General features: G+C 32.2%; 2 protein-coding genes across 16 annotated transcripts; both read right to left on the reverse strand.

The window, feature by feature from the left end:
- Positions 1-2,813: 2,813 nt before the first annotated feature.
- Positions 2,814-14,468, reverse strand: LOC112026695 (disease resistance protein RPV1). 15 transcript variants are annotated; one of them, XM_065762472.1, is made up of 15 exons: positions 14,221-14,468; positions 13,077-13,661; positions 11,339-12,452; positions 10,704-10,985; positions 10,294-10,585; positions 9,700-10,197; positions 9,373-9,608; positions 8,614-8,749; positions 8,441-8,489; positions 7,694-7,834; positions 5,729-5,786; positions 5,386-5,633; positions 4,162-4,319; positions 3,437-3,885; positions 2,814-3,146 (listed from the first exon to the last, which is right to left on the reverse strand). In XM_065762472.1, exons 2-7 carry the CDS (start codon positions 13,526-13,528, stop codon positions 9,556-9,558), a joined length of 2,691 nt encoding a protein of 896 aa, XP_065618544.1. In that variant the 5' UTR covers positions 13,529-13,661; positions 14,221-14,468; the 3' UTR covers positions 2,814-3,146; positions 3,437-3,885; positions 4,162-4,319; positions 5,386-5,633; positions 5,729-5,786; positions 7,694-7,834; positions 8,441-8,489; positions 8,614-8,749; positions 9,373-9,555. The 15 variants fall into 15 exon arrangements, with proteins under 15 accessions (XP_065618544.1, XP_065618542.1, XP_065618533.1 ...); XM_065762470.1 differs by having other exon boundaries at positions 5,386-5,489; positions 5,580-5,633; positions 9,700-10,585; XM_065762461.1 differs by adding an exon at positions 13,984-14,144 and having other exon boundaries at positions 9,700-10,585.
- Positions 14,469-20,991: 6,523 nt separating this feature from the next.
- On the reverse strand, positions 20,992-21,732 carry LOC112026694 (uncharacterized). The gene has a single exon (XM_024059383.2). It carries the CDS (start codon positions 21,730-21,732, stop codon positions 20,992-20,994), a length of 741 nt encoding a protein of 246 aa, XP_023915151.2.
- Positions 21,733-24,698: the final 2,966 nt, after the last annotated feature.

A 24,698-nucleotide genomic window follows, 5' to 3' on the forward strand; every position in this document is an offset into this window, starting at 1 on the left:
TAAAAATATGTGTAGAAATACGTGTGAGTGAAAAAGTGTACAAAATACGTGTAATGTTGTTTAAAAACTAAAATGTGTGTTTGAGTGAGCATACCAACTAGAAATCATATAACTAATTTGCTTCTCCTTGTTGATCACTGCAAGTCTGCAATCATAGGTAATTCATATTATCAATATGCAATTTCAAGAAAATGATTTTTTTTATTTAAAAATAAAATTGGTATTTAAACCTCTTTGAGTATCTAACCATTATATCAAACATATGCATTCCCCATCCCACATACACCAGGTTATCATTATAAACGATTATTTTATTAATTTATTTAGACCCACAAACTGAAAATATTTAAATTCAACGGACAAAAATGACAATTATTCAAAGTTAATAAACTGAAATAACAGTATTTAAACATTGTGGACTAAGATGACAATTGATAAAAGTTAATGGACTAAAATAACAATTGGTGAAAGTAATAGGATATAAAGTAGATTTTTTGCCTTGAATTTTCTTTTAAAAAATGGCCAAAATACGTGGTTAGACTTTGAAGTTTACCAAGCGGATGCTTTTCACTCTTGAAATTTCAAATAATTGTTATCAGTCCCTACAGTCATTAGTTTAGCTTGATTTTTTTTTTTTAATGGAAATTTTAGCTTGGTTTTGATTTGACCAAAACCTGTTTCAAACGGATTTGGCTTCGATCTTTGATCTTCCGTAGGCTTTGTGTTTTTCAATGTGTAATTTGTTAGAGAAATGATATGTCTACAACATTTTTACAACAAATCCTAAGTGGCAGATTGTTATTGGTTGTTATTGTTGGGGCAAAAAAGTAATATTAGTGTTAGTTTCAAATTTAAACCAATAACAACTAACCACTTGTGATTTGTTGTAAAAATATTATAAAATTGTTGTAGACGTAGCATCTCTCAATTTGTTAATATTAAAAATATTGTCATGTCGCTATTCAATGACTAAATGTTATGGCATTGCTCAATCAGCCGCATAGAAAATGAAACTAATATCCATTAACAGAATGATCCTTAATTTTTTTTTTTTTTTTTTTGAAACATTAAGAACCAATAACGCTCATTTGAAACTTCAAAACTTCAAAGTCAGAAAGTGCTCACTCTATAAACTTTAATTTCTAAAGGGGCCTAGAAATTTATCTCCTCCTAGGCGCTGGGTATTGGATCTTAGGTCATGGGCCTTCCAAACCTATGGGGTTGACATGAAAGGCTAATGGACCTATTCAAACCCACCTGCTTAATTCATCAGATTATATAACTTATAATTTAACTTAAACTTGACAATAACTTTATTGTGATAAAAACTTAAAATGACCTAGATAAGGTGTTTGTCTAATAAGGGGATATAGAGACGCTCCTAGAATTTGATTCGTCACGAAAATTTGTTCAAAATTATTATGAATCATGATTGATTATGGAGGTAGAGGTCAAATTCGATGATAGTATCTTTTATAGGAGAGGGGCAGGGGATATTGTGTTTTTTGTAGGAGTAAAGCATATTTGTGTGTCAACCATGTTGATCAAATTTAAATTTTAAGAAGAAGAAGAAGAAGAAGAAGAACTACATCAATCATGTTTGTCGACCAACTATTAATTCTTCTAAGAGCCTAGAAACCTCCTGATGTTTTCAAATAAAGATATCTAGAATTCAAATTCTTGCTCATCCATTATTAGTTGTAACTTGTAGCTATCAAATTATAATTTTTTTTTCTTAAAAAAAGCGACTTTGAATAGTAAAAGAGGAAAAGAAACGAAACATGCTAGTCAATCAAATTTTAATTCATCATTTCTTTGAAGGTGCAATTTCTTTGTGATTTTCGATCAGCCCCTCAGTAGTGAAACAATTTAATTATCAGAACTAAAAAATAAGCTTGAGAGAGAGAGAGAGAGAGAGATTTTATTTCTTCATTTTTCATCTTTATTGTTGGCTTGAATTGCGATAATGAGATAGGGAATGTTTATGGACCAATGGGATGAGATATATTCATGGAGGCCCAAAGTAATTTATGGTTGATATTTTTGTATTTTTTGGTGAATAAATAAATGTGATTAAATAAGATTGGGATACTTGGCATGAGAAATAAATTGTACCTCAACAGCCATCAACCAATATCTAATAAGGACTAAGGCCACTATGAATAGGTCAAGACAAGTTTTATGTAACATAATTAATATTTACTAAGAGATTCAGCGTTATATTAACTTCCACTTTTTGTATTTAACTACTCTTTTTCATCTGATCAAATAGAAAAAGAAAAAAAAAATACTCTTTTTCAAATATATCCCTATGCTCAATTCAATATTTCTTTTCACCATTTTTTAAAATATAACTAGCAAATTGCATGTGCAATGCACGGATAATATTATTATGTTTTATTAAGATAGTTTTGGAGAATGCTATACATATATTATAAAGAAAAAGTAAACTAATTTAATAATTATAACAAAGAAACATATACATTTTGAAATATTAAAAATCAAATTAGAAGCATCGTATCACAAAGATCAATCTACTCAAACTAATAATGAGTCAATCGCAAAGCTTTCTTTATCACAACAATGAGTTAAAGATTAAAAATAGAGAGACAAACCATGTATGAAAGAAAAGGCATTAGTAAAACAACAAACATGCCAGGACCTCATGCTTCCCCACATGAACCTTGTGCTATATATAACCTTGAATCTTGTGCTATACATTTTGAAAAATTAGCTTCAATTATAATATATTAGTAAAAAGAGGAAAAGGAAAAAGAAAGTCTTTGAAGTCCAACAGGAAGATGAGTCTAGCATGAAGTTAACGACAATCATCTTTATAAAGAAAAATGCAAGGGTGAATTTGACCATTTTGTTCAACTTATTAACAAAACTGTAATGATTCATCTATAATGATTTTTCAGCCTCCTTGTACCTTCAAATATACGTTAATTATGGCTAAATATAATAAGAAATATATGTTTTGCCACTAATACCAAGTCTTACATACCAAGAACTAATGCCAAAAAAAAGATGTCCCACACATAAGGGCCATTTTTGCCATCAGGGACCTTCATTCCAAGTGATGCAAATATGTCACCAATTATTTGAGGATTGCCCATATGGTTATCAAACATAGTAGTCAAGACCTGAAAGTGAAAGAAAATTTTAAAAGGAAACTCTGAATTTTCATTTATAGATGAACTTTATTGCAATCATGTTCAAAGTAGGATAACTTTTAAATTCCTAAAGAATTTCATTTAGTGAAGAGAAGCAGCTTTAGTCTAGTGACCGAATTTGGTAGTATATTTTTCAAAAATATTCAAAGAATATCATATGCTAAGTTGTAGCTTAGTTCTAATTGAAGCTGATTCATCATCAGGATCCATATAAAATAAATTAAGAATCACTAGTTGCAGTAACTGTTTGGGCTGCTTACCTTCAACGGAAAGGCGTGCCAATTCTCAAGAGCCCTCCAAAAAGAGTTTCTCATCAATTTCAGGAACAGTTTTAAGTGTTGTATCAATACATTCTATTAAATTGTAATCTTTGTCCTTCTCAGTACCCACATTTGTTTTGACTACTCATGGTCTCTCTTCATGTGCTTCTTGTATCTCTCCCATGATGATCTCTGAAATTTTTGAAAACATGCTGAGGCTTCAGAAGTTGCAAACTTTCATTTCTCCCCTGATAAGATATTTCAGACTCCCTAGCTGGATATTGCATATCCTAAGTTATCGTCAATCCCATCCAAAGGGCATTAATGTTGACCTCCATTTTCATGTCCAAACAACTTGATTTTCCATTCTGACTTTCATTACCATAAATCAAGCACAAATCAGAAATATGAGATCCCCTGTATTTGTATGCAGTTGCATCCGAGTGTTCCTACAAAATGTCATTTTTAAATGAAAGCTACTCAAAATTATCCACTTCATTGATTATTATAGTATCAACATGATCATATATACTTCATCCCATGATTATTATAGTATCAATATGATCAAATACACACTCAGTTTACTAAAGGAATACAGAAGTAATATCATTTCATCAAAGGGGAAAAGAATACAAGTTCGTATGCTATGCTTTGGGGTGCTCTTTAGTGATAAATAGAGGAAAACCCTTTATCCTTGCAAAATTACTAATGGGATAGAATGGCACCTTGATATAAGCTTCTTAAAGCTAAACATCAGCTACCACAGTGCCACTGTTTTCCAAATTTCATCCCAAGAAAAGCCATTCTAATTGAGGAGACCCTTAATGCGTGTATACTCTTTCATCAAGCTCATTATTGGCAAAGGATTGATCATTCTCTTCACCTAAAAGAACCACACCAAATATATACAAGTTAGTGTAATGACTTGAACTTTGTGGCTTTGCTCTACTTTCTCCTCCTCTGTCATGACCGCCCACTCTCCTCTACAATCATACCATTTTATCTTATAAATCTTAAATTTCACAAACAGTTCAAAATCGTGGCAGAGCCTCACTAGATGTTTCTGCCTTATTATATTTATATTAGATATTTTTGCATATATAACATCTATTAACAAACAAATGATCTAATTGCCCATATTTGTGTGCATAATATCACAGATGTCTTCATTCAAAGTGATACCTGAATAACAAAAGTACAAGAATATTATACACAACCTTGACAATATCTTCATGATCTAATAGTTCATTTTTTAAATTTATTTTATTTTATGGTAAGTCATTTCCTGATAATCCTTGCTTGAACTGAATTGAAATCTGACTCTCAGTTTTTTTAAACACCATACATTGAAAACTACATAAAACACAAAAATAACTTAAACCAAAAAATCATGCCACTCAATTTGGGTACAGAACCAAAGGTAATTAGCATACAAAAGGGTTTGAACTACAAGAAATAGGAGAGAAGAACATATCACATAGCTAGTGCAAAAGAACAAGATTTATTTCAACTTCAAATAGAAGCAGATACAACTACATTTCAAGTGTTAACTTGTCCTAATGCAGGATTACAAATAGATCAGAGATAGGGCTCCTCCACCTTCCATATCACTGGCTTGCTAACATGATTACAAATACGTTTGCAAAAAACAATAATTAAAGCCTTGTAACAAGAAAATTGAAAAGGGAGTTTATCAGGATGGAAAACGTCTTTTTTTTTTCCTGCAATTTTGCAAATATTTGATCTGATACTTAGAATGAAATCAAACACAAAATTTATCATACATATAAACCACCTATGTCAGCATACTAAAGAAAGAAAGAAAATATGTAGTTAAATGCACTTCAATTTAATGTCCACATTTGTTCAATCATCAAATTCCAAGCAGCCTAAAACAAAATACCTTGCAGCAATTAATAAAGTTAATTTCGCATGGGAAGAGAACCTACCTTACAGCCTACAAAGCTGCCAATTCATCTTCTGCTCAAACCAATTCATTTGTACCCATATTCTTTTTTAATGCAGAAGTGTCTTAATGCAAAGAAGCAGAAAACTAAGATATCGAAGCTCAGTTAAATTTCCAATCGAAGATGATGCAGGGAGCATCTATAATGAAGTTTGAAATCTCAATTTCCTTTCCCACCTGAAACACAATAAGAATGCCTCTTGCTGCTCTTGCAATCATCCTTTTCAGCATCTTCATAACAAAAAAGAAACATAAGAGAAGGGCTATAGGATCCCCCTTACTTGACCATCTATAATGCTGAAAAGGCCAGTTGAAAATATGTTTACCATATCTGAGAATGTCATAGTGGAGATACAAGCTAAAGTCCATTTTGACCAGCCAAATCTGAAACAAATACAAAGAAAATTACGAAATGTCATGCCCCTACGCATAAAACAAAAACAAATTAGGACATCCAGACTCCAAACCCAAAACAACATGCATGTATCTCAAGCATCACTGCATCACTCTTCCCAAGAACCACATATTATTGGCTACCATGTGATTGATGTTTCCTGTTTTTGATCTGACACATGGAAAGTACTGAATTTTTAATCAAGTTTAAGTCATGGGATTCCAAATCTTGCAAGATTATGTGATTGATGTTTCCTGTTTTCAGATATGTTCAATACAATCACTAAATGTCATCCTTTGTTGAGAAGCACATTTTCTTGGATGACTTCCAGACTTTTATATTGCACTCCAAGCTTTCAATGTATTTTATATTTTTCCGCCATGCTTGATCTTTTGAAAATGTTGCTTTTCTTTATGCTGGAAACAGTGACTAATAATATTAAAAAATAAATAAATAAAAAGGGGTACATTTGCTTCTTTGTTGTTTGTTATAATTGGGCTTACAAATATACTATTTCTCATCAAGAATCTGTCTTTTTTAGTGTAATAAAATAGGATGGTTCATGGTTGATACATAAACTAGTGTGTATGAGATAGAGAACCTAATATAATTTGATGCCCCTCAAATGAATATTATGATTTAGAATCATACGCATAATACTTGAAGGAAAAAAAAAAAAAAAAACAGGTGTAGCCATGAGTTTTAAGGCAAACAAATTAAGCAGAAATGTATTAAAAACATGTTCAATTGGCAAAATACCGATTCATGCATAAGGTTTCTCAATAGATAGAAGCATCATTGCACACAAATTTAAATATCTGATTGGAAGCCAACTTCTAGGAATGATGGTTCACCAGGGCTGAATTGCTAATATTTTTACCCTTTAAAGGAATAACTTGTGTGATTATATTTATCATGTAAATACAAGAACACATGATACAAGAAAAAAAAAAAAAAAGACTTTTACATAAAAAGTCAAGAGTCAGAAGATCATTTAAATGCCTATAATAGAATACATTGGACAGCAGGTGAGCATAACAGAAAATAATATAAACTGAAACGGTGTTGAAAACAAAATTGTATACTTGAAAAAAAATCAAGTTCTGGGAAGTCATGAATTGATTGTACCAATCTTATCTACCTATAGGTAGTATTGAGAGAGAGAGAGAGAGAGCTCATAGTCCTCAATGTCTAGAGTTTGGTAATTTTGCCTTTCATCATGGTTGTCATTTCTTTATATAAGAAATAAATCTTTGAAAATTGGGAAAGTTCTATTATGGTATGTTTGTTCAAAAGATCTTAATTTGAAATTTTTTAGAGTTCTTTAAAATTTTGCAACTTCAGAAAAATTCTAAATCAAAGTAAATATAAATCTCTGTCAGTCGGTTATAGGCTTGTGAAAAGAAAATCTTACAGACACCATTACATGAAACCAACATCTTGATCAACTTGCTAATACCTGGATTTTCATAAGCAGCTTTTACAAACACACACACCAAAATTCAATGAGTGAGAGTCCAGGAAATTATTAGAGAATTTAAAAACATTAGGAAAAAAAATGCAGCAATAGTCCAAAGTCCAAACCATAATAAAAAAGAAGTCATAAGACTTAAAAAATGTCTATTCCAACAATACTAAGGAATCATTCCCTACAAAATTGTAAAATCAGATAATAATCTTCACCTCTATTTGGCTGCCAAGGAAAAGAATAACATCAAGTTGAAAGTTGATTGAGAAAAATACAGAAAAGCATATTACCAAATGTATTAAAACAGAACATTTTGTGAGATAATACTGATAACCAAAAAATAAAAATAAAAACAAATCATAGTTCAGCAATGACAAACCAATAAAAGAAGCAACAGCAAGCCTTACTAAGAGTGATAATAAACTTAACCTGGTGTTGTGCTCACGAGGCTTGACAAGCTGAATAGGGGCATCACAGTCAGGATTGTTGAGCCACGGCCCATGAGAGATGGCAGTAGACACTCCTTCTCTCAAGCTAAAGGGGTATCCACGAACAAAGTCGGCTCCTTCCCTATATGGATCATAGAGGGTATTGAAGAAGAATGGTGTTGATGGTGTCAGCAAGTTCTGTATGTGTTGTGCTAACGCATTTATCTCTTTCCTTTGCCATCTTTTTTCACATTTTATTCCAAGTTTCAATGACACAGACAAGATAAGGAAAAGGAAAATGGTGCCATACATATCAAATTATTGTGTCAAGAATGAATTAGCATTTTATTCAACTAACTAGGTATAAAATGTTATGTTCAATCAAATTAGTATTGATGCTTTATTCCACTATCCTTTATAGGATCCCTCATGGACCTTATGTATTGGAATCATATAGCATTAGCATTTTATTATGACTAGTTCTTTAGGTCCAGATAATATGAAGCATGACTCATGAACAGTAACACAAACACTTGCAGAAAACAATGCAGACTTCTTCTTATTATTACAGTATTTTTTTTTTTTTTTTAAAAGAAAGATTTCCTATCAAAAACATAAAATAGAATACGCCAAACCTCATTTACGACTTTAAAACTGTAATTTTTTCAAATTTCAACAAATAAGCAAATAAACTTTTAATAACAAACTAATAACAGCAAGCCTTACTAAGAGTGATAATAAACTTAACCTAGTGTTGGGCTCACGAGGCTTGACAAGCGGAGTAGGGGCATCATATTCTATAAAAAGAAACAAGCACAATTGTCAGTTCTATAACATCAGATTTTAGGATAGCAATACAGAAAATGAAATAATGCAACTGAAAGAACATTGATAATTGTATATAAGACAATAGAAGCTGACAATAACGTTCTTGAATTATTGGGGAAAGCTCTCAATGCTGAAACAAGAAACATGCCAATCATCAAATTGGGGTCTTCACTGTCGAAATCTGCGTTGCATCTCCATCAGAAACCCCGTCACTGTATGCAACAATTATCTGTGACAACTCAGAACAGATTAATTTTTATATGACAAAGCGTAAGGATACAGCATAAACAACAACAAATGTTCTAAAGATACAAGATTGGATATAAGAATTGTAGACATAATATCAGTGGTTACATTTCTCATTATATTGCCTTCTCAAACGTTTGCATCTATGGCTTAGAGCATCTTTGTCATGATAAGACCAATGTCCCATTGAACAGTCCAATTGATAAATTACAATTACTTAAATACAAAAAATAAAAATAAAAGGACCGTCAAGAACAGACCAATCAAGAGTCTTCCCATTCTCTCCCACAATGGAAACTGATTGGAGTTGAAAGCAAAATCACAACTATCCTCCAAGACAAGAAATTTAGAACTTCAACTAACTCCAAACCCCCGAATTGTTTTACCAGCTACCACATGTTATAACTCAAAACCCCCAAATTTTTGACATAAGATTGTAAAATTATCCAAATTATACCTCCTTTGCCACCAACTGGGGCACCTTTGCCACCAATAACAACAACAACAATTGACAATTAACAAATACCAAAAATTAATTAAAACACATTTTAATTTGCAAAAAAAATAAATAAATAAATAAAAGAGAGAGAGAGTGAGAAAGCAAACCTTGCAGCGAGTTGGGAAGAAATGGCATTGTACCACTTGCAAACATTGGGGAAAGAGTCACCAAAACGGCAGCGTATACCTTGATGTCATCCTTGGTGAGATTGTCTCCAGAAACATAGGATTTTCCGGAAAGAAACTCGTCGAGAGATTTGAGGCCTGATTCAGTGTGGAGATCTGAGAAAGTTATAGACATTGGATTCGGATTCGATCTGATCTGATCTGAGTTTGAAGTTGAGCTGTTTAAACAAATTAGACCATCACTTTTCTTTTTCTTTTTTTAAACAAAGGAAATTATTGTTTAAACAACGTTCCAAAACGTGACCTTACTTTTTCTTGTTTTACTCTTTTTTTTTTTTACTTGGGGCGTTGAAGGCTGGTCCACTGAAGATGAACCCAAATCAAACCCATCAACATTTGATGAGTCTAATGCCGAAACTAAGTCCAATCCACTTTCTGTATCCATTGGAAGTCCCAAACCTGATTGCAAAGATATGTCTTGAACGATTTTGGGATTTTGACGATGACAATTGATGTCGTAGATTTCTAACTCTTTCAGTGTGCGGGGGCAACAATAATTCAAAATAAATTTTATTTCTGTGTGAATTTCAAAGGAATTTAAGCGTAGTTTTCTCAACCTTGGAAAAACATATTTGGAAGAGCAACCAAGAGAGTCGCACATTGGCTGTCTATCAATCTCCACATTCTTTGGAAATATGAAATTGCCAGTCAATTCAAGCGACTCTATATGTTGTAAATTGTAGATGCTATCCGGAAGACGTGCCCCTTCTTTTCTTTTTCTGTTTTTTGATAGAAGATGTGCCCCTTCTGTACACATTAATAAATTCTTAAGCCCAATCAAATTCCCAAATGACGGAGGAAACTCAAAGGTATGGTTCACCATCATATTTAATGATTCCAAACCTTTCATTTCGGGCGAGATAATTGGGAACTTCTTAAGCCTGCCGCAGCCTAGCAGATTAAGACGTTTAAGAGATTTCATCTCGAGACAGTTCGGAAGAGTTTCAAGTTTTTTGCAATCCCAAAGGTTCCACAATTTAAGCTTATCAAGACGCCCCACGGAGTCATCAATCTCAACTAAATTTTTACAATGTAGAAGTATCAATCTTGTTATGTTTGGGGTCAATGATAAGTCAGGTATTTTCGTAATCAGATCACAGCCACTGAAGTCCACATATGTCACGGATTCAAATTTCTGTAGAAAAAAAAATTGAAAGTTAGAACATGGTTTAACCTTTAAAGAAGTATATATGAATAAATTAAAAATTAATAACTTTAAAAAAATAATAATTTATAAATGCTAATGATCATACCTGCTGCTTGACTACTGGTTCCTTTAATAGGATAAAAGGCAAGTTGAGCACAACCAAGTTTTTTGGAAAAAAATTTGGTGGCCACAAAGAAAATGGATATTCACGCCAATCAAGCAAGCTTAATCCATTGGGAAGACATTCAAGGGGTCCATTGCAACAACGTACATTACGAATCCAAAGCAATCTAAGATTTTTCATCTTATGAAATTGTGCCTTTAATTGCACCTCTTCTGGTTTTGATTTAGGCGACCACAATATAATACTTTGAATTTTATCTGAACCCTAGTTGAACAATAAGGTAAGTGAATCACCAAAACATATAATAGTTAATAAACTTTAAACAAAACCACCGCACACCCTTTGTGCGATGGTCACTCCACAAGTATAAGTGCTTGTGGGGTGTGGGGTGTAGGGGGGGAGGGAAGGGCTGGAGTTTAAATCTCCAGAGGAGAGCTTCACACACATATAAACTTAGATTAAACTAGAGTAGAATTCTACCTTGTATCCAAAAAAATAAAAAAAAAACTTTAAACAAAGATAATATTCAGAGTAAATAAATAAATAAAAGGGAAAAAAGTGTAATACATCTCTCATGTGAAGTAAAGGGAGGAAGTGTATCAAAATAACATACATACCATATCTTTAGTTAATACATCAAGAGCTTCCTCATAACACCATAGTCTACTACGTTCCCCAAGCTTTTGTGGTGCTTGTTGTCGAACAATGTCCATACCCATTTGTTGTAATAAGTCGTGCATCGACAAATAATTAGATCGATCAAAAGTCAAGAGACACTTATCAATAAGATTTCGAATACCATATTCTGGGTTTAAACCACAAGCTTTCAGTACATCCTTAATCATATCATACCTCATGCCATATTCCTTGAAGAAACATGCAATATCAAGGAAAATATTCTTTTCCTTATTGGTTAATCCTTCGTAACTTCTTTTTAGTATATTTTGAATATCTTCATGAGGATTTGTTTTATAACAATCTAACGCATCTTCCCAATAATCTGTAGGTTTCTCACACAAATCACGACCCATTACTTTTAGAGCTAGAGGAAGGCCTTTGGCATAACTTATAACTTGTTTCTCAAGCTCCAAATAATCTTCAAGGACTTCGTTACTTGGGAAGGCATGCATACGAAAGAGTTCAATAGCTTCGTCTTCATCTAATTCCTTAACCCCATAGTCATAGGTTGAAAGACCATTTCGATTAACTAGCAAGCTTTTATATCTTGTTGTCAGAATGATTCTACTTCCAAATGCAAAGCCTTCACATTTTCCGAGCAATGTTTCTATCTGGTCGGCATTATCCACATCATCAAGAATTATAAGAACCTTTTTTAGGCGAAGAATTTGATTTATCCTTGCTTCATATAGAGTATCCACACTCAAATTCTTGTCCTCTAAGATACCCTTAAGAAGTGTCTGTTGTAAACGTATTTTGCCTTCCTCTGTCTTTGACCCCTCTCTAACATTCTCTACAAAACTTTTTGCTTTGAAATGATTTGAAAAGCTATGATAAATAGCTTTTGCAATTGTAGTTTTGCCTATTCCACCAAGGCCAGTGATCCCTACCATGCGAACATCATTTGATTCAATATTTAAAAATTTTGCTACCGCCTCCATGCGAGAATTTATTCCAACCAGCTGCATTGTAGCATCATTTGATGGCATTTGAATGAATTCAGAATTTGAGATCTCTTCAACAATTTTTTGGACAAGTTCAGATTCAGTGCAACTGTCATTCACAAAGCATTTAATTAACACATGTAACGAGTTGGACTAGGAAACATAAATAACATAAACTGAATGCAAGATGTTTAATTTTTACATCACAGTTGAAGTGTTGTTAGATGAAGTAAGCGACATGTAACTCAGATTGAAAATTTGAATTTAATTCATTTTTTGGGTAGCAATTAGCTTTTGGGATGAAGTGGCATTAAAATTCCACTTGGATGACAACATAATCTTACTGGATCTCACTACATGCTTAGAAAAAATGAATTTAAGTTTTTTTCTTTAAAATTTTTCCAAATATTATGAGGGGTGAAATTCCTAATTAATAATGGTAAGTAATCTAATATTAAGTTCTTTTATTTCCATCTTTAATCTATAGCTAACTAGCTTTAGTATAAATGATTCTTCTCAAAAAAAAAAAATATATATTAAAAAAAGAAAAAGCATTGTATAAAAGATATGACAAGAAAATTTTACTTTCATAATTTAGTAAAATTTAAAGAGAAAATAAAAGCTAACAATTAATTCTAGTTGTTTAATTAACAATAAAATTTAATGGACATCACAAAACCATTAAAACTCTTGAAGATCAACAAATAGGAGTATGTAGTACTATACAAATTACCTGTTTTTGTCCTCCCAGCCTGATCTATTGGCCGCTTCACTTAAGGCGTCCCTCCACCTTTGTATCTTTGTCTTATCTTTAATTTTTTTTTCAAGCTTGGCCAGCGCTTTTCCAAAATCCCCTGTTTGCTTACGAACTTCAGATGGATCCACTTGATAGAAAACTGGTAGCACTTTTTGGGTACACTTAATAATCTTTACAAGTTCATCCAAACACCAACTAGAGGATGCATAATTTTTAGAAAATACAATTATTGATGCACTTGAGTTTTCAATGGTTTTGAGAAGCGCTTCAGAAATGTTTTCTCCCCTATGCAGATTATCATCAATGAAGGTTCGGATACCCTGTTGATCCAAAGCCTTATATAAATGGCTTACAAAACCATAGCGAGTATCTTCACCTCGGAAACTCAAAAAGACATCAAAGTTCTTGGGTTGGTGAGATAAGGCCATTGGGATTGACAAGCAGACAGATGAAAAAAGTTGAAAGGAAACACGTAGATGTCCCTCTTCCACGCAATCTTATACAATTGAAGAAAAGGCCAGCGTTTTTAACTTTTCTGGAAAAATAGGGGTTGTTTGGTACCTGAATACACAAGAACATAAACCCAGATCACAAGATCTTAAAAATGCAAACAAAAAAAGAAAAATTAAATACTAAGGAAGAACGAAGAACAGAGTACTCAAATATTTTCTTCTCCAACATTTCTCATACACACAAAATTCAACTAAATGCAAAAAATTTCATCCCAAACTGGGCCAAACATCTCCAAATCCAGTAAATCAAAACCCAACCTAATCAATAATAAAACATCTAAATCATCCAAAATAACCAACAAAGCTATAAACTTCATAATCAAAGCCACCTTGTGCGTCGAATTACAACTAAAATGTAAAATGTTACTAACCGATCAGACCAACAAAACCCAACCTCTGTGCTTCTATAAATTCCAGCCAAAATCATCAAACTACAGATCCTCAACAAACCCCGAAGAAAACCTAATCCAAGTGACCATCTGTGCTCTCTCTTTCAGATTTGGACCGATCAGACCACCCAATCACTACCGATCTGGGTTTGCAACCATGGGTTTAAAGAGAGAGATAAAGATGATGAGTTAGAGAGAGAGAGAGAGAGGAGAGAGTACCAGACATCAAGAGCTTGAACTGAGAGAGCCTTAAAGATCTGGGTTTCCGGCCGATGGTGGCGGTAGCGGTCGTGTAATCAGTGTTCAACCTGTGATCTGGGTTTTCGGCAGTCGGATGCGGTGGCAATGGCTTGAACCGAAAGAGCTTGAACCAAGAGATAAAGCTTGATTGAGAGAGAGAGAGAGAGAGAGAGACAAATCCAGGGGCTCCAGCGGGTTTCAGAGAGAGAGAAAACTTGTTTGAAAAAAAAAATTATTTGTTTTTGGGGCAAATTATAAATACAACTAAATTTATTATTTTCGGGACAAATTTCAACTAAATTTTATTTGTTTTTGTTTTTTTGAATTATTTTAGTTTAAATCAAAATCCTTCAGTTTTTTATTATTTAAGAGATACTAGAATTATTTCAATTTTTGAATTATTTGTTTTGGTTTTTGATACTAAAATTTTTTGTTTTATTTTTTATTAATTGGCAATTTTTAAATGCCAAATAATTTTTTTAATATTATTCTAATAGCTTTTTTTTTTATAAATAATAAATTAATATTATTCTAATAGCTACATCAGTATTTATCATGCAACAACGCACTCCGCCTGCCACGTAAGACTTTTCAATTAGTAGGTTGATGACAATGACCAAAATGGAAATGATTTTTTGTTTTTAGCGGACCTGAGGTAGGCACAAAAGTGTAGTTTTGCCATAAGTTTATAATAAAAAATTACAAATTAAATTTATGATAAGACTTACAATTTATGTAAGATAGAGAAAATGCGCATATATAGTACGCTTGAAATATTCAATAATTTTTCTAGATTTTGGCTTTAAAAACCAAGTTTTGCCAAGTGGCACTTAAAATTGAAAGACTCTCTACGTTCTTCCAGCCACAAAGACTTTTCTATTAAGTTCCACATTAGTTTACTCTCTACTAAACCTGTCTTTTGGAATGCCTGAACTTTGACACAATTTCTTCTAACCTCTTGACATCTATTTCTATCTCCACTTTTTCCATTACATTCGATTATTTTGCTATGAACTCATTTGGCCTAAGTTGTAAGGTTTGTATGGGTTGATAATATTTAGGCTCTATAATAGCGTTTCTTTTATTTATTTTTCCATAAGGGTTATGTCAATAAGAACAAATTACTAGATACGCCACGTGTTTGGCAAAAGGCTTCTAATAAGTATTTTATTTTTTAATTCTCATTTGAGTCTTTTTTTGTTTCTATACAGATAAATCTCCTATGATGGAGCTTAATTAATACTCTAAAACATTGAAAGAGAATCGCATGGTTAGCATATGCAATTAGTGTTTCCTAAGTCCAACACTTTTTTTCTTCTGTTTTGCTCTATGACAATTAGTGCTGTCTTTATTTAACTTCAATTGAAAAGAGAAGTGAATTGGTTCAATGGTTTTTGTTGAAGCAATTAAATAACTTGCATCCTTTCAATTTCAAAAAAGATGTTAGGGGGCTGTTTGGTACATGTGTTTAAATACATATTTTCAGTTTTTAAACAACATTATACGCATATCTACCCAATTTTTCACCCACACTTATTTTCAAAAAAAACTGAAAACTGTTGTTTAAATACATGTATCAAATAAGCCCTAAAATTCCATTTTTTAAGAGGTGAGGTGGAAGGTCAAATGCAAAAGTTGCTCTAATAGAGCGACACGTGGCAGGACCTCATACTCTAATAAAGCGCCACGTGACATTAAATATGCATTATTAGTTTTTTTTTTTTTTTTTTAATTTAGTGTTTCTAACTTGATTTGTTTTGTATTTCATTTTTCCTTTGATGCATTGGATGTGAGAATGAGTGTTTCCCTAGCATTACTCCACTTAATGAGAACAATTTTATTTATTTAATTTAGGAAAAATATTATATTTTTAATTTTTTTAAATAAAAAGGAGAGAAAATATAAATAATTTAATGATATATATGGAAGATGTGGCTGAATTTAAATTTTGAATAAAATTATATGAGAAAAAAGTAAAAATAAAATATATAACAATAAACACTAACTTATCCAAATCATTCTATGTAATATAATAATAGTATATTCTTATATACTATAAAAATTATATGAGAAAAAAGTAAAAATAAAATATATAACAATAAACACTAACTTATCCAAATCATTCTATGTAATATAATAATAGTATATTCTTATATACTATCTTTAATTCTTTATAATGCAATATGATAACATTTAACAATCAAAGTGATATAAAAAAAAATAATAATAAATAAATAAAAACTTTTTTTTGAGAAAAAAATAAAAAATAAAAACTAAAAACACCAAACTAAATCCCATCAACCAAAATAGACTTCTAAAGAATACAAAACTTTATCAAGCTAAAACAGATATGCAAGAAAAATAAAAATAAAAATCTCCCAAAAAATTGAGTGAGAAAAAGTGGGAAATAACCCCCTTTTTTGTGAAAGAAAAGTATGTAATGAATGAAAGAGTGAATGACAAATTTATATTAAGAAGATGATAATAAAAAGAAACAAATTAAAGGAAGATAAAAGGAAAGAGAAAGAGTGATATCAAGGTAGAATGTTTGGGGAGATGAAAAGGTAAAGGGAAGGAGAAAGTGTAAATGTTAAAAAAATGAGTACAATTTGATGAGCACAATTTTCTTTTATTTAAATTTAAGTAAAATATTACATTTATATTTTTTTAAACAAAAAAAGAGAAAATATAAATAATTTAATAATAAGGAGGATGTGGTTGGATTTCAACATTGAATAAAATAAGATGAGTAGAAAAAATAAGAAAAATTAAATGATATAATAATAAACACTAAATTATCCAAATTATGCTATGTAATGGAATACTATTATATTTTTATCTACTATGTGTATATTTTTATAACAATCAAAGAAAAAATAATAATAATAATAACTTAAAACACAAAACTAAATCGTATCAAACTAAATTATAGTTCTAAAAAACACAAAAATTTATCAAGCTAAAGCGGAGATGCAATAAAAATAAAATTCCATCAAAACATTGAGAGAGAGAGAGAGAGAGAGAGAAAAAAAAAAAACCTTTTTGTGAGAGAAAACTATGTAAAGAATGGAAGAGAGAATGACAAGTTTATAGTAAGAGGGAATGCATAAGAAGAGACAAATAAAGAAAGATGAATAGCGTTCTTAAAGTATAGGGCAATGAGGAGATGAAAAGGTAAGGAAAGAAGAAAGGTTGAAGAAAGTGTAAATATTTAAAAAATAAGTGGATGTCAAAAAAAATATTATAGGAAAATTGAAAATAAAAAGGAAATATATATATAAGTGTTAAAACCAACAAAAATGAATATGTAAAGTCAATAATCTATTTATATATTTTTTTGTAAAAAAAATAGGAATAAAAAAACAATAATTATGTAGCAAATGATGTGGCAATGTGGTGGCGCAACAGGATCTCAGCAGTAATAAATGCTACGCTTCAGCTTTTGGTAATATATAGAATATAGATATAGATATACTTTATAATTTTATTTTGAAATAGTTTCTTGCTATTCTTTATGACCTATATATAACCTTGAACCTTGTGCTATGCAATTTGAAGAATTTGCTTCAACTATATTATATTAGTAAAAAGAGGAAAAGGAAAAAGAAATAGTCCTTATAGTCCGGCGAGAAGATGAGTCTAGCAGGAAGTTAACCACAACCATCTTTATAAAGAAAAATGAAAGGGTGAAATTTGACCATTTTGTTCAACTTGTTAACAAAACCGTAATGATTCATCTATAATCATTTTTCAGCCTCCTTAAAGCTTCCCATATACATTAATTATAGCTAAATATAGTAAGAAATATATCTTTTGCCACTAATACCAAGTCTTACGTACCAAGAACTAATACCAAGTTTCCTCAAAATAATAATAATAATAATACCAAAAACAATTTCCAAGACATCAGGGCCATTTTTGCCATCACGAACCTTCATTCCAAGAGATGCAAATATGTCACCAATTATTTAAGGATTGCCCTTATGGTTATCAAACATAAAAGTCAAGACCTGGAAAAAAAAAAAAAAAACTATGTGAATTTTTATTTATAGATGCACTTTATTGCAATCATGTTCAAAGTAGGATAACTATCAAATTCCTAGAGAATTTCATTTAGTGAAGAGAAGCAGCTTTAGTTACCAGATTTGGTAGTAATTTTTTCAAAAATATTCAAAGAATATCATATGCTAAGTTGTAGCTTAGTTATAATTGAAGCTGATTCACCATCGGGAACTATATAAAATAAATTAAGAATCATTAGTTGCAGTAACTATTTGGGCTGCTTACCTCCAACGGAAAGGTGTGACAATTCTCCATCTTGAGCAAGACTTTACACACCATTAAGATAGGCACAAACAATGCGATTACTGGAAATTTGTTATGTGTAGAAAAGCTCATCGGAAGCCGCATTCCAACCAAGATATGAAGCCAGAAAATTTTGAGGATGACGAACTTTCAATAGCAACTTGTATTTGTAAATGACCCAAATATTTATCACAATATGATTAAGATTCATGTCAAATATAGCAATTTTATTAACCATAATGTAACTCATGCAAGTGACAACATCTTTGGCTCTAGGAATTTCAAAGATTGCTCTTGGTCATTTGTCTTTTCGTAATTGGTATGGCATATAAAATAAAGGTACTGGACAAAATAGAGCTATTGAAAAAGATTTGCCTTATATAGCCATTGACACATTAGGGCTGCCAAGTAGGAATTTAACTTTATGAGGCTAGTAAAATTAATGAAAAGTGTGGAGAGCACCTTGGTGGCATATTTGAAACCCTTTGAAGTAATTTATTCAAGATTGAGGGTATGACTAAATGTGTGTAAAATACAGTAAGAGAGGAGATTGATTTTCTTGGTTTTTTTAGTCTTGCTTTTTACATTTTTCTCCACTATGCCACACTGCACTGCACACCTTTGCCCTTGCTACTATCCACACCTGCAACCAACTACTACCAAAGAGCTCCGGTATGGAGGAAGAAAATGAATAATAAAAAAAAATGTAATTGTTTAAGCTACAATGCCAGTTATGTTTGGAAGACTAGTGTAGCTTGCATGAATTTTTGTTATTAGGTTGCTAGTCCAATGTGGGTCAATTAATTGGGCTTTCTTGGCATATTTTGGTTGAACTAGCCTATTGAGTAGTCCATTACCAGTACTTCTATGTTATAGCATCCAATCCATAGTCATTGGGTCTACTACTTGAGTTTACCCTGCAAGCAGCGTAATATATATTGAACTCTTATATCTAAATGACATGATCCAAAATACAAAAATGACTCAATTTTTTACATTTTATGATAATAAACAATATACAGTTTGACACTTTGACAAATAGGGTAATTTTGACATATTAGGCCACAAGGATAAATTGTTTGGGTTGTTGTTCTTAGAGATCCAAATGGCAGAAATGCCAAAAAGGTTACATATGTATAATGCATTGGGTGCAATCAACCACTGTTATTAATACCGTTTTGGGGCCCATATTAGTTTGTCCAGTGGAATGGAATATTTCGGTACCGGCTGATTTCGGCGTACCGTTTTAGGATGTTTCGAAATTCTTAAAAAATAATTTAAATATATTCTTGTAGAACATAAAATTGTCAATTCTAATAAATAAATAACTAAATATCAAATGATACAAATCATTTAGTCTTAACTCTTAAGTCTTAAACATCAATATAACATCAATTTAACATCACACAATAAGAAGATTAACAAGACAATAACTAAATATCAAATAATACTTTATTCCTCCTCATCATCATCCATGAGAGAAGGATCAAATTCATCATCAAAAGAACTCCCACAAGAACTACCAGCACCCATTGCAAGATTTGTCAAGCCATGTTCATTGTTGTTGTCATCATCATCATCGTCATCAACATCAATAGTTTCAAGTTCAGCATCCTCTTCCACATTCACTAGGGCTGCTGGTTCATGAAGGCAATCCCAATTTATGTCATTTGGATTAAGAAGTGAAGGTTCTTCAGCTACCCAATCTCCCATCAAGTCAATGTTATCCAAGCTTATAGGATCCAATGCATACTTATTCCTTTGAATGTTCCTACCAATGAGAATATTAAACATTAGTAACATTTTATAAATTATAATTCTTTAAAAGTACATTTCATTTACATATGAGTAATGATGATAAATTTACCTTTCTCGAAGCCTCAAATTATAATGGACAAAGACCAAATCATTTACTCGTTTATGTTCTAATCTATTTCTCTTCTTTGAGTGAACATATTCAAATGTGCTCCAATTTCTCTCACAACCAGTTGCACTACAACATTGACTTAGCACACGAATGGCAAATGATTGTAAATCTGGAGCTCCAAGTCCAAATTGCTCCAACCATGAAACTACAATAACAAATAAGAATGTAAAATAAGCATTGCCCATGTAATCTTACAATAACAACTATAAAGGATAAATAGACATATTGAAAGGAAATACTATTAAATTATTAATGTTTACTTGGATTTAGTCTCTCGTTGGTGAATTGCTAGTGATCTGCCAAAGTCACCAATTGACTTTTTGTACTCATCAAGTTGTGAACTTATTTTGTCTTGAATGTCAGGATCGGGAATCAACCTCATTAGAGTGCTTAGCAACCCTCTTTGAACTTCATTTTGCCTTTTAAATGAAGGCCTAAAGTAAATTGTAGGGTGAAGAAAGCAACCTACTGCATGCAAAGGACTATGAAGTTGTTTGTCCCATCTAGCATCAGTAACTCTAATATAATTTCCATACAAAGAAACTTTGTTCTTCAACCTTTTTTTTTATTTCCTCTTTTGCTTTGTCCATTGCTTCATACAAGTATCTCATAGTAGGTTTCTCATCCCCATCAACAAGACGAAGCACTCTAACTAAAAGCTCACTAATTTTCACTATGTTCTTGCATTGAGACCAAAACAAATAATCTTCCAAAACAATTTTACTTATCTCCTTCCCAACGGCAGTCTTAGCATGGGGGCATGAAAGCCATTTATCACAAGTGAACATTTGTCTAAGCTCTTTTCTGAACCTTAGCATGCTCTGTAGACTTACGAAGTTAGTGGCAAACCTTGTAATTGCAGGACGACATAACTCTCTTCCATTTGTAAAATCTTGCCTCATCAAGTCTAAAACAACTCCATGGTTGTAAATGAACTTTGTTATCTTTTTTGCCTTCTTAATTGCTTCATCAACAAGAGGGAACCACTTAGGATTAGCAATATTCTCCAACATCAAGTCTATGCAATGAGCTGCACAAGGAGACCAAAATAAAGTACCATACTTCTGCTGTAATTTTTTTCCAGCTTTTTTATAGGCAAAAGCATTATCTGTAATCAATTGCACAATATATTCCACACCAATTTCTTGAACAACAGAATCAAATATGTTGAACAACGTTTTAGCATCCTTTGTAAGGCCAGAAGTGTCAATAGATTTCAAGAACATGGCACCCCTTGGACAATACACCAAAAATTTCATTATTGGTTGTTGTTTTTAATTTGTCCACCCATCAGACATCACTGAACAGCCATATACTTTCCAATCATTTTTTATATCTAACAAAAAATCATTAACTTCATGCACAACATTTTTCAAAAAGGGTCCCCCTTAACTCATAAAAAGAAGGCCCCTTAAATCCCGACCTAATAGCAGCAATGGAATCTATCATAGGTTGATAATAGGGTGAGTGAGATGCATAAAAGGGTACATTAGAATGATACCACCATCTTGCCACATTCATTTTTGCATTATCAATCATTGCTTTTGTACCAAAACACTTCTTATAGAGGGTTGAGCACTGGGGGTTGTTCTAGGAGCAAAATAACTCTTAATTTTCTTCTTTCCTCTTATTTGACCCATATCAGTGTCAACATCCTTTCCCCTAGATTTTCGTTTACCTAATGTTTGAGGTGGACTCTTTTGAGTCTTTTCAACAACCCTAACCTCATCCTCCTCCTCCTCCTCCTTATCATCATCAACATCAAATGGATCACCATATGGGTTCCCAATTTCTGATTGAATCCTCTTTTTAGTTTGTTTAGATTTTTTTCAAGTCTTCAATCATTTGTTTCATTTGAAATCTAATATTAGATGAAACAACTTTACATGATTCAACTTGACCCCTAAATCCAGCAAGATGATATTTAAGTCTAGTAATACCACCTCCTTTAATCAACTTATTACAATGCAAACATATAGTGTTATTTTTTGCGTTAGGCACTGCACGGGTATGAGCCCATGCAGGATCCTCTGATCTTGCAAGGGTAGAGGCCACAGAAGTAGAAGAAGTACCAACTAAACTATGATGAGTACGATGATCAACCATAGTTTACTATTCAATGAGATGAAATGAAATTCAATCAAACGTAGTAGCTAAAATTTAATTTAATTTGCATGAAGTGAATGAACAAACAAATCACATATCTTAAATTCTTAACTCTTACATCTTAATCTTAACTCCTAAGTTCTTAACCACAAAACAAATCATAAGAAAAAAAATTTATGACAATCCAGTGAAATGAACAAACAAAAGACTGAAGCTTAAGTTCTTAACACTTAATCACACATATCTTAAGTTCTTAACACTTAATTTTAAGATTCTTAACAAATCATAAGAAAAAAAATTTATGATTTGGCTGAAGCTTCAATCCGAGAGAGTGAGAGTAGAGAAAGAATACCAGATTTGGCCGAAGCTTCAATCAGAGAGATTGAGAGAGTCAGAGATAGAGGGAGTCACAAGAGAGTGAGAGATTGATGAGTAAACTTAGATTGATGAGTGAGAGCACAGCACAGAGACTCCATAGAGAGTAGAGCACGACGACAGTGAGTGAGAGAGAGATTGAGAGTGAAAGAATGCAAGAATAGAAGAGGATTATAGGATTAGGTTTTTTAGTAAAGTCCAAAATGGTGTCGTTTTGGAGTCTTTGACCTTTACTCTTTTTTTCTTTTTTCTTTTTTTATTAATAATAGGCCAAATCCAATACCAGCCGAAATTTACATCTTGGTTGAAATTGGCTTGAATTGACTGGAATGGCCGAAATGACCCAAAACGGCCCGAAATTTGACCCGAGGTGGAATGTGGGGTATTCTAGTACCGGTTTGCATACCGGTACGAAAAATTCCGGCCGTTCCAGCCGGAACGGAACAGAATCAATAACAATGCAATCAACACCCTCTTTGCCATTTTAGCATGAAATTTGCTTATGCTTATTGGTAGTATTATTTCTTTATTAATTTATTGCTAAGTGAATAAAAGAGATTCTATTTCAAACTGACTTCCTATTAAAACCTTGAACACTTGAAAATGTTGTGGGTAAAAGTATAACAATGAAATCAAGCAAGAAATTCTTTTCCAAAAATATCTTTACTCTAAAATTGGATCTTATTTACATTGACAAAACTCTGGAACCAAATCTAAATTATATCCCAATTTGACAAGCAAAATAGATGTCCTGTCAAACCTTTCTCAATAACTATTTCCTCGCTGCAAATTTCATGGCCATTCTCTCATCTTCTAAGAGTTCAAAAACCCTCAGAAAAGAGCTTTTCATCTATTTCAGGAACAATTTGAAGTGTTGTATCAATACATTCTATTCAATTGTAGTCTTTGTCCTTCTCGGTACCCACATTTGTTTTGACTACTCATGGCCTTTCCCCAAGTGCTTCTTGTATCTCTACCTTGATGATCTTTGAAATTTTTGAGAACATGCTTAGGCTTAAGAAGTTGTAAACTTTCATTTTTCCCCTGATAAGATATTTCAAACTCCCTAGCTGGATATTGCATGTCCCAAGTTATCGTCAATCCCATCCAAAGGGCATTATTGTTGACCTCCACTTTCATGTCCAAACAACTTCATCTTCCATTCTGACTTTCATTACCATAAATAAAGCACAAATCAGAAATATGAGATCCCCTATATTTGTATGCAGTTGAATCCAAATGTTCCTGCAAAATGTCATTTTTAAACGAAAGCTACTCAAAATTATCTAGTTCATTGATTATTATGGAATCAATATGATCATATATACTTTATTCCATGTTACCCAAAAACACTCAGTTTACTAAACGAATATAGAAGTAATATCATTTCATCAAATGGTGAAAAAAAAAAAAGTTTGTATGCAATTCTTTGGGGTGCTCTTTAGTGATAACTAGAGGAAAACCCTTCATCCTAGCAAAATTACTAATGGGAAAGAATGGCACCTTGATATAAGCTAAACATCAGCTGCCACAGCGCCACTGTTTTGCAAATTTCATCCCAAGAAAAGCCATTCTAATTGAGGAGACCCATAATGCCTATATACTCTTTCATCAAGCTCATTATTGGCGAAGGATTGATCATTCTCTTCACCTAAAAGAACCACACCAATATATACAAGTTAGTGTAATGACTTGAACTTGGTGGCTTTGCTCTACTTTCTCCTCCTTTGTCTTGACAGCCCAC

Source organism: Quercus suber, unplaced genomic scaffold (genome assembly GCF_002906115.3).
Source record: "Quercus suber isolate HL8 unplaced genomic scaffold, Cork oak 2.0 scaffold_459, whole genome shotgun sequence".
Lineage (NCBI taxonomy): Eukaryota > Viridiplantae > Streptophyta > Magnoliopsida > Fagales > Fagaceae > Quercus > Quercus suber.

Excerpts from the sequence above, each read along its gene's own strand:
- LOC112026695 (XM_065762469.1), bottom strand. The coding sequence starts at position 13,528 with ATGGCCTTATCTCACCAACCCAAGAACTTTGATGTCTTTTTGAGTTTC. Across the intron at positions 12,453-13,076 it reads GGCTGGGAGGACAAAAACAG|TTGCACTGAATCTGAACTTG; the intron begins GTAATTTGTATA and ends TGTGAATGACAG. Across the intron at positions 10,586-10,703 it reads AACCAGTAGTCAAGCAGCAG|AAATTTGAATCCGTGACATA; the intron begins GTATGATCATTA and ends TTTTTTCTACAG.
- LOC112026694 (XM_024059383.2), bottom strand. The coding sequence starts at position 21,732 with ATGAAATTTTTGGTGTATTGTCCAAGGGGTGCCATGTTCTTGAAATCT.